The 18661-nt window shown below is 31.5% G+C and overlaps 2 protein-coding genes across 2 annotated transcripts; one reads left to right on the top strand and one right to left on the bottom strand.

Annotated features, from left to right (window-relative positions):
• Positions 1-1292: 1292 nt before the first annotated feature.
• LOC132748134 (uncharacterized) lies at positions 1293-12508 on the top strand. The gene is made up of 6 exons (XM_060737681.1): positions 1293-2040; positions 2341-2446; positions 2829-3029; positions 3628-3720; positions 4131-4214; positions 10199-12508. Exons 1-6 carry the CDS (start codon positions 1416-1418, stop codon positions 11688-11690), a joined length of 2601 nt encoding a protein of 866 aa, XP_060593664.1. The 5' UTR covers positions 1293-1415; the 3' UTR covers positions 11691-12508.
• On the bottom strand, positions 2826-6705 carry LOC132748135 (uncharacterized). Its single transcript, XM_060737682.1, has 3 exons — positions 4239-6705; positions 3741-3899; positions 2826-2947 (listed from the first exon to the last, which is right to left on the bottom strand). The coding sequence occupies exon 1, from the start codon at positions 6469-6471 to the stop codon at positions 5539-5541; it is 933 nt and encodes a 310-aa protein (XP_060593665.1). The 5' UTR covers positions 6472-6705; the 3' UTR covers positions 2826-2947; positions 3741-3899; positions 4239-5538.
• Positions 12509-18661: the final 6153 nt, after the last annotated feature.

Here is an 18661-nt window from a genome sequence, read left to right as displayed (position 1 = left end):
TATCTATTTTTTTCATTCAAAGACATGATACAAGTAAATGATATTTTCTATTCTCTGTGGACGAAAAATATCCAAAAACAGCTGTTTTTTATGAAAATAAAATTCATATTCGGTACTCCCGTTCATATTCGCGAACATGAATTCATATAATTTCGCGAATATGAGTTCATATTCGGTATTTAGTCATACCGGTTTGGCAGTAGCTCGCCGATATTAGATCTCTTATTAAATTAATCAAATGCAATTTTATTTACAAAAATCTTTTCATAAATCATTGATATTGTTTATATTTTATAAAATTGCAAGAAAAAACGTAAAAAGTTTACTTATTACAAAGTTACAGGTCGATTCCGGTAATTCACCGCCGATTCCGGTCGATTCCGGTAATTCGGCCGATTCCGGTAAGTCGTGTAACCCCTTTTTGGCTTGCAGCCACGGCTGCAAGCCATTTCATATGGAAAACTTGTTCCGGTTAGGTGGTTTTCTGCTTGCATTTGTAAGTGCATGATTGAACGGGAAACCAGCTGCAATCGTGCCAATCGCAACTTTTCGGCCTTTTTCGTCACTCTTCGGATTAATGATAATAGCCGATGTAGTTCCGATTGCAATCGTGACAATTCGGGCGATTCCGTCATACTGCAGAATCAATCGAATGCTGCGGAATCAGACGAAGTAATATTACGGATATCTAAGCTATTTTAGTTACTTCGGTAATCCCAGTTTGTTTATATAAATAGGATTCATATTTTGAACTTGATTTATTGATTTAAACCGTAATAAATTATAAACGAAATTGTTCCGTTTCAATTCTTTTTCAAGACGCAAAAGTTAGTTTCTTTTATAATTGTTTTTTGTCTGTATTAGTTTTATACAATAGAGGATGTTGACTGTAGTAGTATTCCGTCTTCAAAGGGTGGTCCAATTCACACAGAATATTAGTGCATGATCGAGTTATATTTAGTTCTACTGAACTTGGTGAGGTAATCTAAAAATAGTCCATGCATATCGTTAACCTTACCACGTGATGATCTATAGATAGCGATGCTTATTAATTGGTACCACGTAACGAAGTGGAAATGAAATGTGCACACTTGTTTCCTTTCAGTATGATAGATAGATATCACGTTAGTATTTTTACGATTGATTATTTTCTTTATTAGTTCTATACAATAGAGGATAGATTTCAAATCGTTTTGACAAAAATATTCGATTTTACAAAAGAAAAACAACTAAATATGTTGGGATGAAGGCACAACTGTGCAAGCCTTTCCTTTTAAAAGGAAACTTTATTAGGACTTTATGATTGTCGTTTTCAGGCAGACGAAATAAAGAAAATACATGTTGAGAACTCAAAATTTAATTATGTAAAAGATAACCTGAAGAACATTGATTGTCTTATAGTTGATGAGTGTTCTATGATAAGTCTTAAGACTTTCGAAACTATCCTTATGGTATGTTCAACCAAAGAAACATCGTTGCAGTTAATTTTCTGTGGAGATTTTTTCCAATTACCTCCAGTAGCCAACATACGTTACCATGATGATGGAAAATACTGCTTTGTTTCCCCTAAATTTGCTGAGGTATTTCCGCACAGGGTTGTACTAAGGGACAACATTCGAACAAGGGAAAATACACTTATCAAAAGTGTAAATGATATCTTTAATGGTAATGTTACCCCTGAAGTAGAATCATTCCTTCATGATCTTAATCGACCACTACATAAAAATGAAAATAGCGTAAAATTGTTTTCAATTAATCAGCATGTTGATGATTACAACAGGAACTGTATACTTAAACATCCAGGTGAAATATACGAGTTTGTTTCAAAAGACAGTGGAGATAAATCGGAGCTATTCCAAATAAAAGCCCCACATACCTTGTGGTTAAAAATAGGATGCCCAGTGATTTTGTTACAAAATCTTTCGGACAAGTTGGTCAATGGTCTCCGAGGAATTGTTCACAGTTTTGATGAAGACGGACCTGTCATTAATTTTAACACATTGGGCCTTGTCACAAAAGTACCCAAAGTGAACTTCACAGGTAATAAAGTGATATTATTGATATTAAACATTTCTCTCTTACACAAAATAAATGTTTATGTAGGATAAAGAATAATGCTTCACTACATGACCACTATCCTAAATTTTCATGTAGAATTGAATCTGTACACCCCCCCTACCAGAAAAAAAATATCTTGCATATGAATTTACATTTATTTCCCTATAAAAATATATTGTTTGATAAAATATTTAAATATTTATTTTACTAATGTTGTTTTTTCCATTTGTTCTAAAATTTGTACATTTTTGAAACTCATAAATTTATATTTCATTCTTGTAGTTTTCAATCCTTCCATGTGTGTTGACACTGCCATCCGTGAACAGTTCCCTGTTAGTCTTGCATTTGGATTAACAATTCATAAAGCTCAAGGCATGACATTAGATAGGTAATTTTATTAACTCCACTGTTCATTCATTTCCTTTTAACCGTAGTATTTCATTTAAAATTCTATAATATCTATTTTAAATTTTGTTTTATTTCTTTCTTTACTCTTATAATCTTATATTTAAAGCTGCAAGCATTCAAATAATTTATGTTAAACAGACTTTATAAAGTTTGTAAGTTTGGCACATATTTTGATAATTGTTTTCAAAGTTTTCACGAAAATAACCCTCTAGCCATGTATAGTCTTAATTAATTCTTAATAACAAAATAAATAGGGAAATGAATATAATTTTATCACATCAGTCAATTATTAAAACATAAAATATGTCAGCAAAAATTGTTGTAATATATACATAAATTTAAACATTATTTACTTTATTCAGGGTAGAAGTTGACTGCAGAGACATATTCCGCCATGGCCAGTTAGGTGTTGCTCTATCTCGAGCGTCATCATCCTCTGGACTGCGTGTCATTAATTATCACCGTCGGTATATAATGAAACCTGCAAAGAGTGTTACAGAATTCATGGATGTGCCTTCAAAAGATATTTCATATGACATATCATGTTGCCATAAAAAAAACAGGTTTCATTTATATCTTTTCTTTATTTTCTGTTGTTGGGTCTTAAGTCACACCAACAGTGTAATGTTTGTATTGTAACTCTCCAGCTTAAATGGTGGAAAAATAATCCAGCTGAATTTCCATCCATCATGTCAAGCATGAACAGACTGGCACTTAAGTCGAACCACCCACAATTCTTAAGGAAGCTGAAAAGGAAGTAGCTTCCTAACATGAAAAAATTCAGAGGCCTTTAAGGGATTCAAACACACTTAAGTACAAGGCAATTCATTTGTGGTAAAACACCTAAGCATTTAGTATATATTCAACATTTTCTTCTCATTTTAATGAAAATAAATTACATATAGTCTATATTATAGATATATATCATAATATATCGACCATGCATATATATTCAATCAGAATATGCGATGATGCTGTTTTTAATGTACCTCAGTCATATTTTATGACTGTATATTAAAAATTTTAATAGTGAGAAATAAAATGCAAAAAAAAACTAGCTTTTTTTGCTATTTGGAAAAAAAGCTTATTGCAATATCTGTTATTTTAAAAAACTGGCATATAAATTGGCATTTGATTATTATAATGGAATAAATGTTTCAGCATGACTGATGCACAAGAAAAAGTGATTAGTGATAGTGATTCCCCTCACACAGAGAAACAAGTGGAACACAATTTTACAAATGAAATAAGAAGGTAAACATTTTTTTAAATACCTGTTTCAATTGTTTTTGAAGCATACAGATTTAAGTTTGGTTCATGGTGTCCATTTCTTAGTTTCATCAGTATCCAATATTTTTAAATTTGCTGGTAGTGGACTTGATAAAGTACACGTGTTAATCATCTGCATTTCCTTCAGTTTACAAATATCATAGCTGCAAAGAGTATATACAAATAATTATGAATTTTAACAAAAGTAAAGATTGAAATCTACAATCAAATGATACTATTATTTCAGCTGTTATCAATGTAAACTTGGAAATTTAATACAAGCAAATAAAAGCTACTACTTTCTTGGTTGTTTGGCAAAAGCTTATTTTAAAAATTTTTATTTTAAGGAAATGTAATTGAGAAAAAAATATTTTAAATTTTGCTAAATGATTCAGCTTGAATGAGCCACAAGAAAGAGTAAGCAGTGAGAATGATTCCGCTGACAAAGTAGACAACACCTGTACAAGTGAAATAAAAAGGTATACATTTAATAGTTTTATTACCTGTTTCATATTTATCTGTACATGTGTTTTCTGTTCTGTGTTTAAGTTTGAATATAGCTTAAACAGAACAAAGAAAACATTATATGTGACTTCTTCTTCTTTGACACACTGAGAATTGTTTCCTTTTAATATTAGATTCCAAGAATAATCGAGCTAATGCAGTCACCTATTTGTCTGTGTCAGCATCTCCGTCATTAATTTTTGGCGCGTAAGCCTTTATCTCCATAACTACTAAAGGGAATGGATTGAAACTTCACACACTTGTTCTCTGTGATTATCTAACATGATTGGCACAAGTCCTATAAGTCAACATGATTGGCACAAGTCCTATAACTCTGATTTACTTTTTTGCATAATAATGCACCTTCTTTTTAGAAATTCTTGGTTAAGTTTTTGCGTATAAGCTGGTATCTCCATAACTATTGAAGGGAATGGATTGAAACTTCACACACTTGTTCTCTGTGATTATCTAACATGATTGGCACAAGTCCCATAACTCTGATTTACTTTTCTGCATAATAATGCACCTTCTTTTTAGAAATTCTTGGTTAAGTTTTTGGGTGTAAGCTGGTATCTCCATGACTACTGAAGGGAATGGATTGAAACTTCACACACTTGTTCTCTGTGATTATCTTACATGGTTGGCACCCGTCCCATAACTCTGATTTGCTTTTTTGCATAATAATGCACCTTTCTTGACTTAGAAATTTTTGGTTAAGTTTCTGGGTGTAAGCTGGTATCTCCATAACTACTGAAGGGAATGGATTGAAACTTCACACACTTGTTCTCTGTGATTATCTTACATGGTTGGCACCCGTCCCATAACTCTGATTTGCTTTTTTGCATAATAATGCACCTTTCTTGACTTAGAAATTTTTGGTTAAGTTTTTGCGTGTAAGCTGGTATCTCCATAACTATTGAAGGGAATGGATTGAAACTTCACACACTTGTTCTCTGTGATTATCTAAGATGATTGGCACAAGTCCCATAACTCTGATTTGCTTATTGCATAATAATGCACCTTTTTTTTTAAAAATTCTTGGTTAAGTTTTTGCGTGTAAGCTGGTATCTCCATAACTACTGAACGGAATGGATTGAAATTGCATACACTTATTTCAGTACATATTTCACAGTCAATAGGCAACAAGTCCAACATGAGTTTAAAAAGAATAACGTCCCTTTAAATATTTAATAAATTCACTTTATACAGGCTGTTGTTTTACTGTCAAGCACTGAAAATACTTCAGTGGTTTCAATGTTTACCTCTATTTCTTTATTGAAACTTACAATTTTTTCACTTTTATTGGACTTCTTTCATATGGTGTTTTAGCCCTTTTTTTAAAGCTGGTTTCTTTACATCAATTGGGTATGGTAAAGCTGTGTGTGCCCTTGCTGCATTTGCTTTTTTGGAAATCGAAGTTTGGCCTAATACTATGCTGTTAATAGTTTGCTTATATTGGACAGCATTTGGGTTTGAATTGGCTCCATTATAGGTTGACCTTTGTTGGTTGAAAATATTTTCAATGACGTCAGAATTGATAAGTCTAGGTGTTACAAATGAAGAAGTTTGAAGTTTTAATACAGTTTCACATAAGTCCAAAAATCCAAGGATACAAGAGTGGATATCTTCATGGCACTGGTGTGACATGAGATTTCGTTGCTTCTCATTTTGAGGAGTATTTTCCTCCCATTCAAAAAACCAAGAATTCACTAATTTCAGTTCATTTAAACGTGTATCTGACATTTCTTTTATTGGTCTTCCATCTCGAAAAATTGCTACAAGTTGTGATGTATGCTCCAAAAACTCAATAACCCCATTCAAAATCTGTCCCTTTTCCCCCAAATTTTCTTTATATATTTTAAATGAATTTAACATTGTACTATTGAGAACATCCTCTGCAAGGTAATTTCTCATCTTCAATTGACTATCAGGATAAATATGCTCATTGGTAAGTTTTCTGTGAAGTTGAAGAGAATTTTGTTGGTCCCATTCAAAAAAATCTATAAACATTTTCCAGTGAATTTCAAATTTATTTGGTAATTTCAACAATCTTGTGCAATGTTTATCCAAACCACTTTTTATTATATTGTTCCTAATTTTTTTTAAAACATGAGAAATATCCATCATAAAAATAATTTCATTTGCCGTACAAACAGAAGGTGTTTTAAATATCTTTGGGTTTTTTCCAAGACAACAATGCATTAAGCTTCTGTTACACTGTGCTCCATCCATACAAGTATAAAGTACTTTAAAACCATAAGAAGACAGTAGATATATTGCTCTCCAAAATAGACCATATAATTGAGAAGCTAGTACGTTGTCAGTGACAAAATGGGCAATTGGAAATCTAAATCCATTTATTCCTACAAATAGTAGTTGAAGGACGTGGGTGCCAACCACTTTGTTGTTACTGCCTTGATGTAATTTTTCACATAAGTTTCCCTCTTCTCCCAATTCTGTAAATCCTGTTAATTCCAAAATGTTACCATTTTTTCAATTTGAATATCTTCTTGAATAGACATTTCATCAAATATGAGTCCACCAATTCTTTCATTTTCATTTATATTAAGTTTTTTGGCTTCCTCAAACATCCATTCAAATATTTCTGGATCAAAACCAGGTTCTTGTTTTATTGCATTTTTATAAAGAATGAGAATAGATTTGGATGGAAGAATAAGCATTTTACTGTCTACAAGTAGCTGATATGATTTAGGACTTCTATTGTATAGTTGTACACATGTAGCAATAAACTCCTTTGACCAACGTCTCCCATTAGGATGCCTGTCTACATTCTTTGCCTGTTCTTTTAGCATATTTAACATAGCTGGTGGTGCATTTGGGAAAAGTTTTTTAATGGTATTTTCATTTGAGGTATTTTCTGATGTTTCTGAAGTTATGGAACTACTTGGTTGAAGACTTTCTTTTTCTTTTTTACAAAATTGTTGCTGACATACTCTGCATGTATATGATTTGGAATTTACTGGTATTAATTTTAGACATGACAGTGATCGTAAAGATCTGAAAGATTTTCCATTACTTGTCCAGGTATCTAAAGTGTGGAATCTGGTTACAAAAACAGACTTATCATACTTCAATCCTTTACACAATTTTAAAGATTGAAATATTAAAAGAATAGTTGACACACTATTTTTGTTGAGTTGATAACATGACTCAATGTTTACCTTATATAAATCAACAGTTTTTCCAGAAATTGAAACTTCAAAGGTACCATTGTTATGAAGAGTTAAGGACATGACGATATTATTTCCATTACATAAGTCATTGCTTTCTTGTTTTAAAACAATAGTATTTTCCGATTTTGAATGAACAGTAACTCCAGCTGGCAACAAATCAGTTATTTCGTCAAAAGAAATTGCACTCTTGTCAATTGACTCTAAATCTTTCATACTAATTCCAGTGTAAAACGTTTTCTTTGAATCCCCAGATATTTTACGTTTCTTTTGGGCATTAGGAAACAAACATTTCATGTAATCAATGAAAGCATTTTTGCTTAATGTAGCTTCCTTTCTTCCAGATTCCAAAATACTGAATTTGTATGTTTCATACAATAAATTTATCTCCACTTCACCTTTCTCTTCCACTTCCAGTGTAGACAGAATCCTGGAGAATTTTAAAAAATATATTTTAAAAAAATTATATCGGTAGAATAATGAGGCTTATTGAAAAAAATCGGGCATCTATGGCAAATTGTTTCAGGTTGTTGATTTTAAAACCACATGCCTTTTAACACTGTATGTTATTATCCTGTTAGTAACTTTAAATTTTTAATTTGAGGAAGTTATCAATTTCGTAAGAGCCTTAATGTTTTATTGGAAGGTAGGAAAAAGAATATTTTTTAATAAAATTGTTCTGTAACCCTATAAGCAGTTTGGATAATGTGTGTTTGTCATTATTTTAAAGGCCCATTGTGGCTCTGAAATGTTTTTATGCCACCACAGCATCTGCGATGCGGTGGCATATAGCGATTCACCTTTGTTTGTGTGTTTGTATGTGTGTTCTATAGATTATATAGTGAACTTAAAAAACATTATTATATAAAAAAAAATTCTTTATTAAGAATAATGTGCCTTTAACAAATAGATTGTAGTAAGTTTGCAAATTTCTCATAATTAAATTATGTCAATATTGTGCTTCCTATTTAAAGAATTGTAATATAACCAATTTTTAAAAATGTTCAGTTCTGTTTCACAAATGAGAGAGGCATGCATTTTTCTTTATATTCTATTTATGTACTTCTGTTAATTTTCTCAAATTAGAAAAGAACCAACAAGGAAAATGCTTCACAAATTAAGGAAAAGTTACAATTATAATTACATTTACATTGCTTTCAGCATCAATTTTTAACATGTACCTATTCTTTAAACAAGTTGAAATTATTTTATGTATTTTAAGTTAACTTATACTGTTATCAAACTTTGGATGTGTTTTTAAAATTTAGTCAATTATAGATAACTTTATTAAACAGGAACTTGTTATTGTTCACAAATTTAACAAATTAACTGGTTCAATTGTTATATACATGTTAATGATGACCATCTGCTTAAAATAGCCCCACCCTGGGTGCCATTTAGTTTACAAACATTTATTTACTGGACATATGTAAACATTTTATTTGAATAAAAATGAACAGCCTAGACCTAAAATATTTGTCATGTAGGATTAAGTTGTGGTCCTCTACAAAAATTATATAAATCATGTCATGATGAACATGGGTCCCGCTCTGGTAATTATTTATTTTAAAGCTGCATGCCTCCAGATTAATCCCTTTTTTTCAAGAGACATTATAGTTATAAAAAAATACCGACATGTAAAGAATATTAGAAAATTGTTCAAGATAAAGTAATCATTTCAATTTAATGTGTAATTATTTTTAAACATATTTGAAAATTTCTTATGCTTTATAGTAATGCAGTAAAAGCTATTTTTGCATATTTTCACCTAATTTTTGTGTCACCTCTACGGAGTAGTGGCGACATATAGGGATCACTTCTCCGTCATCTGTCTGTCGGTCTGTCTGTCTGTCCGTCACAAAACTTCTCCGGACTACTCCTGATAAACTACTGGTGCAATTTAACCCAAACTTTACAGGAATCATTAGTACCAAGTCTAGTTGTGCATATTGTTAGCATTTTCAGGTTCAATGATTTTTGTCACAGTTTCTGCCCTTTAATAATTTCTATTTTTAAAGTTTGTCGGCACTACTTTTCTTATACCACTAATGCAATTTCAATGAAACTTTACAGGATTGATTTGTAGCTCAAGTCCTTGCGCATATTGCACAGGTTTTCCGGTTGAATGATGTTTGGCCGAGTTATGGCCCTTTGATAAACAGGTGTTTTTTCTGTGTGTTGCCAGATACACAAAACCTTGTCCGGACTACTCCTCATAAACTACTGGTGCAATTTTATCCAAACTTTACAGGAATGATCAGTACCAATTCTAGTTGTGCACTGTCCGTCTGTCTGTCCGTCTGTCACAAAACTTGTCCCAACATGAAATTGGCCATCATGAGGCGACACATGTGATCACTCATCGCTCTTGTTTATTTACATGGATTGTAATTACTGTTTGCAGTTGGAAAATTATTGTGTGTTTGTTTTGTTCAAAATATTTTAATTTTGAATAAATTTTTTAATTTTTCATTCAATTTTTTTTCATTTGCTTTAAATTACATTGTAAAACACATTTAAGTCTTCTATGTGAAAAGAATTTACATATTGGGCATGTATGAGACATCTAGCATTATGCAACTTTATAAAAGAAAAACCAAATGCTATATAAACGGCTTTTGCATTAAAGTACTATGACCTTATTCATCATAATACATCAGGTTGGTTTTCAAGGACCATCATGATGCTCTTTTTTATGTTATCAAATGCACAGTAATATATTAATACATAATGTATAAAATAATGTAATATTATCCTTTATTTTGCAGTGCATATGTTGATACAAATGATGAGAGCAGTGAAGACATAATAAATTTTGAACTGGAGGATGAATTTGATGAAATTCTTAACGCAATTGTAACAGATGAAGAAAAAACACTGAATTTTGAAATTCCGGATGGATTATTGGATAGCATTAAAAAAGATCTTATAATTGAAAAGGAAGTTACTCCATCATTAAGAGAACAGAAAGAAATTGTTTCCAGACTTCAGGATAGTAAATTACAATTGTTTGTGAAGAAAATCTTATTAAAGATGAATGACTTCATCAAATTAATATGTGAGAATGATGAACCAATAACACATAAAATACCAGAAGGGCAGTTGATAAAATTTTTCTCACTTGTTAATGAGTATAATACTGGACCTGAATACAAATTAAATTGCATGATTTTATTTGAAAGTGAAGAAAAGTTGTCAAATGAGCACATAATTACTTGTTACAAAATTTTGGAATCCATTAGAGTATATTGCATACAGAAGAAAGTGGACTCAATCCCAAATGAAACTACAAGAGTTAAGAAAAGATATGTTACAGCTGCATCGAAAGCTAGAATTCGTTCTGTAGCAGGTGGTTATTGTGTTGCAAAGTTAAGAAAAAAATACTTAAAAAGACACAAGTCACATATGTTTTCGAAATCGAAGGAGGGTCAAAATGCATATTATGAAGCTAAAAGCAAACTTTACATATTAAATTTATTGAAGGAGGAAGAGCACTTTTTAAAAGAAAATACTTCCGAACCAGAATCATTAGTTGACATTCAAAACAGACAAGGTATATCTCATGGATTGACCAATATCACAGACTGTTTGTATTCATTCTTTATATTGTTAACTGAAAAGTCCTTAAATTTTTTCATATATGAAAATCTGTTAACATTTGGAAAGGACATGTATATAAAATGTGTTGAAATTATTAATCGGGATGAAAACCTTAAAGAAAATTTTTCAAGGATTGTTAAAAACAAAATTTCATCCGAACACATAATAGAATTTGATCAATCTGAAAACAGTAACAGTGGCACATTGGAAACAATTGAAGATATATTTAAAGAATTGACTGAAAAATATATAACTGTACTTCTAGCCCAGTTTAGGAGAGATGTAAAGACTGCCAGTAAAATTGAGAAAAAAATGGCACACAGGAAACAAATTAAATTGCCAGCAAAACATAAGATAGTTGAAAAATCAAGTGATACTGTTTCTAAAAAAAAGTGTAGATCACAAACAGTGCCCTTACAGGAACTACCCTCAACTTCTTTCAATGAAGAACATGTTATCAACATGCAACAGGCATCTACTTCTCAACAATCGGATTCTGATATGTGTAAAAAATGCTTTAAAAACAAAGATGATGAGTGGATTCAATGCGATGGCTGTGACGGCTGGTACCACCGAAAATGTGCTAAATTAGGCAATACTAGACAATGGAATAAATACAATAAAGAAGGTGTTGAATGGATATGTCAGGAATGTAAATAAATCATGACTTGTATTCTATATTAATAATTCAAAGAAAATTGTGAAGGATTTGTCACAAATTGTTGGGATTTATTATTTAAAGAAGCATACTTCAGCTTTCTAATCATTGAGTAACTTCATGACACCAAAATTAAAAGCTTTTGAACAATGAAATATTAGCATATTAAGGCTTAATGGGCCTTAAAAGATAACTTAAATGGAATATTCATAGAAAATTTAAAATTGGAGTGATTAAAATTGAACAGTGTGATTATAATAGTAACAGGGCAGCCTGAAGGACAGCTAAATCCTGTTCCACAGTGAGGATGAATGTGTACTTCTTGACCTTTTACCAGCCAGGACCTTGATGTTAGGTCATGCATATCATAAGCACATACTCTCATGATGTTGATATTTGTGTCATGTTATTTAAAATTTTCCATAAATTAAAAAAAATTATGGAGAACATATAACCTGGACTTTGCCGTTAGCAGCCTGGATGTTGAGCTCTGCAGATTGTGTCATGGTGGTGATCATTTGTGGCAAGTAATTTTAAAACATTCTAATTGTCAATAAGTTATAGAAAGGACATGAAAAAAATATGTTTTTACATTGGACCTTTGAGTGACATTGACCTTCAGGGTTGTAACTTGAATATTGTTGTCTGCTAATGTTATGGTGAACATTTCTGCTAAGTTATCTTAAAACATTGCAGCGTTTTAAATGTTATGGGCAAACACGAAATGTACACTTTCTAACATTTGACCTGTAAGTGTGACCTTGACTTTGGTTGTAGCAATTCAAGTATTGCGCTTTGCACATCGTCTCATAAATAGTGATCAGTCATAAAAAGTTATGTTTTTTTTTTTAAAAAATCAGCAATTTAAGTTATGGAGCGGACATGAAATGTATACCTTTTAACATTTGACTCTAACTTTCACCTTGACTTTTGAGATAGCAATGCAATTATTGTGCTCTGCACATTCTCTCATAATGGTGATCACTTTTGCCAAGCTACATTTGTATTCAAAAAAACCCCGAGGTTTAAAAGTTATGGAGGGAGAAAGTTATGGAGGGAGACAAAATGTAGACCATACCCACATAATAACTGTCTTGTGAGTGTGGAAGGACGTTCTGACGGACGAAGGCCATTCCTATATAGTACCCTTTCTGCTATGCAGAAGGGGATTAATAACATGTTACACACCCTATTGCACATATGGAATAGTAAATCTTAAACACTTTAATTATTTCATCGATTTACTTTTATGCAAACTTTGATACATTTTTGCGACATATATTGACAGACAATACTGCTAACTGCCTTGCCTGATTAACTAAGCAGTAAATACCTTTTTTTCAAGGCTGGGGGGTTGGTAAAACTGAAAACTGAGTACTTTCCCCACATGTTTTTTGTACCACTAAAGGAATCTGCATTAAAAATGTCATACTCATAACAAGTATGTAGTAACATTGCACGGGGACTTCTTAGCACTTTGTACAATATATAATTGTTTTATGTGTAATGGCAGGAATAACCTCAATGCCATTCTTAACATTGGAAATAATTGAAAATTGCAAGTTTAAATGAAAAAAAAAAAGTTATGTACATGTTATTTTTGCAAATTAGAGATTGAAATTTTTTTTTAATTCATTCTGAAGAACAGCTGATTCACTATGCTGTACATTGACTTTAATCCTAGGTATTCATTAAACTTACCAGTTTACACTCATTGTTGGGTGGCAATAGATACTTAAAAAGTATAAGAACTAAACAAAACTTATAAATAACTTGTTACAAGTCTGTTGTTTTCGTAAGCAAAATTAATACTTGTCCACGTTTAAAAAGTTAAAACATGTGCATTTGTTTACATTGTACAGCTTTCCGGCATGTTTTATTACAACGAGCGTAAATAGTGGAACCAGTTACCTGTGAGCGTGTAGCCAATGGGATCCTCGCTTTCATCGGCGGAAATGTCAAAGTCACGTGACCACCAATATGTCTGCGGCCAGTGTAAATTTTTCAGAAACCGATGTAAAGTTGATTTCTCGCCTGTGATTAGTGTTTTGTGTAAGACTATAGGTGGAAATATATCGTCAAGAAGTTTTTTCAACGAACTGTATCGGTGAATAGCTGGAAATCATCACGGAAACGTGTATTTACGGGCTTAGCGTGTGTGGACACACTCGTGTAAATGAACTTCATTTTGGACAATTTTGGGAAAGGTAAACATTTATAGAACACTAACGGTTTGCAGGAATTATTTGAAGTTGTATTTATAGTGATCAGCATGGTATAACATTGTGATAAGCAGAGAAATGAAAAGGCTAAAGTGATATTTGTTTAAATTGTGGACTGTTTTTCACAGACTGTCAGTGATAGGGTAATGTTAGAGTTAAATCCCTTGTCTCTATATAAAATATTTGTCCATATATTTTTTGTCAAATTGCTTGTGTAGCTTCATTACACTATATATGAACACACCCAAGTGTGTCGGACCCCTTTGTTTGTCACTCAATACATGGGAAACTTTCACATTTCCTAATAAGGAATACCAGATGAGTGCCTTGAATATTTATCTATGGATCATGTTTTAATATTCCTTTTTTCAGTTACGCAAAATCTATTAGACCATATTACTAAAGTGTCTGTTTTCTCCATGTAAACAAATCATAACACGAATACGCCCGTTATAATGCCGACTATACATGTCAAACATGTACTAGTGCATGTCAATACCACGGGGGAGGAAGTGTTACACGAAGGATGGAGTTCTTATGATAACTTGTTTGGAGTTCTTATGATAACTGTCACGGAGTTCCTGGAAAACGTTAGGGATTTCTGTGGAAAACTTTTCTATATACTTGGAGAACTCACGTGAAAAATGGTCATTTTAACTTTAAATGGGGAGTTTGAGGTGCTAAATTAAACTTTGATAATTAAGCTTGCCCTACATATTGTATAATGTTTCAGAAAAATCTTTTATTCCATTTTTCATCGCTTTTTTATAAAAAAATAGTAGTTTTGAGTAATATTTCCAAATTTCTTGCTCATTCCTTTTCATTTGTGATCTTCTTCGTTGCTATACATAATTACATAATTATAATGCAGAGTTGCAAACATAAAGCCCATGCTAATAAATTTATACCCGATTTTTCAAATGTCACGGAGTTCTTGTGATAACTCAAAATATGTCCTGGAGTTCTTATGATAACTTTTGTTACTGCCAGTGTGTTTCTTGTGCTAAATTACGGCCCGTTTAAGCGTATTTTATTAGTCAATAAGTGTGTAAATCATTATGAAGCATAGTACGCGTATCATTTGCACACACATTTGGTTATATAACGGTGGTTTAGAGTGTATTTCAGTTCAAGAGATATTTTTCTTACCTCCGTTTCTTGTGTTTTTTTTTGTGTGTTTCTTTGGGTTTTTGGGTTTGTTTGATTGTTGTTTTTTCCATTTCATTGGAATGACTGAAAACATACTTGATGTAGAGCATTTACTTACAGGATAAAAATACGCTTTGAATTTAATATCTAAGCATGATTTCTTCAGTATACATTATTCCTGGCAGTTCTAGAGAACATAAAGTAATTATGCTATCGGTCTGCCGAAACAAATTACATGTACATGGTTGCAGCAAAATAAGAAGTAGTATGCATTACCTTTATCTAAATTTAATGAGGTGGGTGTCATCTTTAGATATTCAATGGACATCTTAATTTCTAAAAGGTATAAATTTTGTCATAGAAACGTATAAAGTTCTATGACAATAGAAAGTTAGCCTTTAATGGTGACTCACATATATTATTAAATTCTTACTTTCTATTGTCATATCATTGTCATAGTAACTTTTACGTTTCTATGACAAAATTGATACGTTTTAGAAATTAAGATATCCATTGAATATCTAAAGATGACACCCACCTCATTAAATTTAGATAAAGGTAGTGCATACTACTTCCTTTTTTGCTGCAAACCATCCATTTACATGTAATCCGATGGTATAATTACTTAATGTTTTCTAGAACTGCTAGGAATAATGTATACATGAAGAAATCATGCTTAGATATTAAATTCAAGCGTATTTTCATCCTGTAAGTAAATGCTCTACATCAAGTATGTTTTCAGTCATTCCAATGAAATGAAAAAAAACAACAATCAAACAAACCCAAACAAACACAAATAAAACACAAGAAACGGAGGTAAGAAAAATATCTCTTGAACTGAAATACACTCTAAACCACCGTTATATAACCAAATGTGTGTGCAAATGATACGCGTACTATGCTTCATAATGATTTACACACTTATTGACTAATAAAATACGCTTAAACGGGCCGTAATTTAGCACAAGAAACACACTGGCAGTAACAAAAGTTATCATAAGAACTCCAGGACATATTTTGAGTTATCACAAGAACTCCGTGACATTTGAAAAATCGGGTATAAATTTATTAGCATGGGCTTTATGTTTGCAACTCTGCATTATAATTATGTAATTATGTATAGCAACGAAGAAGATCACAAATGAAAAGGTCAATATGTACGAATGAGCAAGTAATTTGGAAATTTTACTCAAAACTACCAAAAATTTTTATAAATAGGCGATGAAAAATGGAATAAAAGATTTTTCTGAAACATTATACAATATGTAGGGCAAGCTTAATTATCAAAGTTTAATTTAGCACCTCAAACTCCCCATTTAAAGTTAAAATGACCATTTTTCACGTGAGTTCTCCAAGTAAATAGAAAAGTTTTCCACAGAAATCCGTAACGTTTTCCAGGAACTCCGTGACAGTTATCATAAGAACTCCAAACAAGTTATCATAAGAACTCCATCCTTCGTGTAACACTTCCTCCCCCGTGAATACGTGTAAACAATAAACCGTTACGATACCTGATAGTTGACGACGATAACGGGAACAAAATTCTGAAAAAATAGTAATCAAGTGTAGCCAAAGGGGGAAAACTCATGCCAAACGTTGCGGCAAATGGCGGATTCACTCCTTGTCTTTTTTTATAATACCGTAACATTTTACCAGTTTTAAAAGTAACAGATTGGGTTCAAGTGATAATATATTGTTTGAGGCCATATACTCGGATAATACTTAAAGATATTTAGATGTAGCAGAAACGTTTTTAAAAACCGTTACACGATCGAAAATATGCGGTCTCGAGTTCCTATGCATCACATAACATGTTTGTAGGACTATGAAGACTTGTCTGACAGCATGATGATAAAACATGTGTTATATTATATTATCTTTTTTTGTAATTCTTTTTACAGATTGTCCAATTTATTTATTATTTTATTTGTTTATTCATTTATCAATTTGAAAAACGTTTAAGGAATATGAATCACTGACATAATTATGTAAAACAAAACATTATATGCCTTTTCCTTTTAATGTAAGGCTCACACATTCCTTTGTTTTTGAAACATATGCCGCTTTTTGTCGAATGGTACAAACCTGTCTCATAGTAGGTTCAATGATAACCGCCGCTTGAACACATCTGCGGATGTTTCTTTATTCAAAATCGCACCATTGTCAGGTGTATTAGTTAAATTTTGTTAAAGATACTTATTAGACTGAACCCAACCGAGCCTGCAACATATTATATTATTTTGTCATTTTGGGCCTGCTTTAGAGATTCAGTATTTACCAGATTTAATCTGTATTAGCATTAATAAACTCAAGTAAGATGGGTTCGATAGTTTATTCTAATTCTTGCTTTTTGATATATTACTTCCTTCTTGTCACAGCCATTGTAAAAATTTACGTGCAGGTGTAAACACAAGGGCTGCTTTTGTAAGTTAAAAATGTTATCCGAATTATAATGATGGGTGACAGCAATGGAAAGCATTTATAACCTTTCAGAAGATAATTTTAAATTATTTTTTACGTGTTTTAGCTCTTAAGAAGTTACACTAAAATTGTATTGATTATTTTATTTCAAAATGCATGATAAGTTATTCAACATAATAACATCTTCATTACAAGCTACTGTCGTCTGTTTGAAAATAGTTACACATTGTCTAACGGGATTCGATACGGTAGCATGATGAATATCTTTGTGGATTATTAATAGATAAAGTTAAAGTTAATTTGAAAACCACTCACAATAAGAAAAACGATTTAAACAACACAAAAGGAGCGACATTGTCATAGGCGACTGGAGCTATTTAATAACTGTTTCAAAAAGACGCAAAGATTATATTTAATTTACTAAACGGTTAAATATACAGTTTATACAAAAAAGACTGCCAAAATATTCGAACGTTCGGCCTTTTCAGTGGACGCTGATATTAAATGTTGTATTGTAATTATATTAGTGTTGCAACAGACAATAAAACAGGCTATTCTAATCGTTCGAATTAAAACAATTTAATTGAATCATTTTCTCTTTATTAAGAACTTATTAAATGCAATGCAAAATGCAGCAGACAATTATACCAACAATATCAATTATTTGAACAATTAAGATAATAATAGGCTTACAAAATTATATTATGGAATCATGAATATGATGATCATTTGCATACTGGTCTAATGGAATTATTTTAAAGATATATTATGCTCAAATTTGAAACTATTTATAATTACCACACTGTCTCTTTGTAAATATAAAATAACTATGCTTTAACTTCACCCAAAGTATATATGTTGTGTTTAAAATGCTACACACTATTGGTGGTTACAGTACGAGTATATAGTATCATTAAAAACGGCAGTTTTTTTAAGAAAAGACCAATTTTACTTGACTTGAAATACGGAACGCATCTTAAAATAATAATTATTTATTCATTCTTGTATTTAGATTTGATAGATTCGGTAAGACTTACATAGATGTTAATTAATTAATGTTATAAAAACATGTTACCTAAGGATGGGCATAGTATATCTTTAATTTTTTACCGAAATTCTATTAGAAAATTAAATGTAAATGTTGCATATTAATTACACTGCAAGACATAAAAGACACGAAA

Source organism: Ruditapes philippinarum, unplaced genomic scaffold, assembly GCF_026571515.1.
Source record: "Ruditapes philippinarum isolate M1 unplaced genomic scaffold, ASM2657151v2 ctg1942_1_1_1_1, whole genome shotgun sequence".
Taxonomy (NCBI): domain Eukaryota; kingdom Metazoa; phylum Mollusca; class Bivalvia; order Venerida; family Veneridae; genus Ruditapes; species Ruditapes philippinarum.
This window is presented reverse-complemented; position numbering and strand designations above follow the sequence as displayed.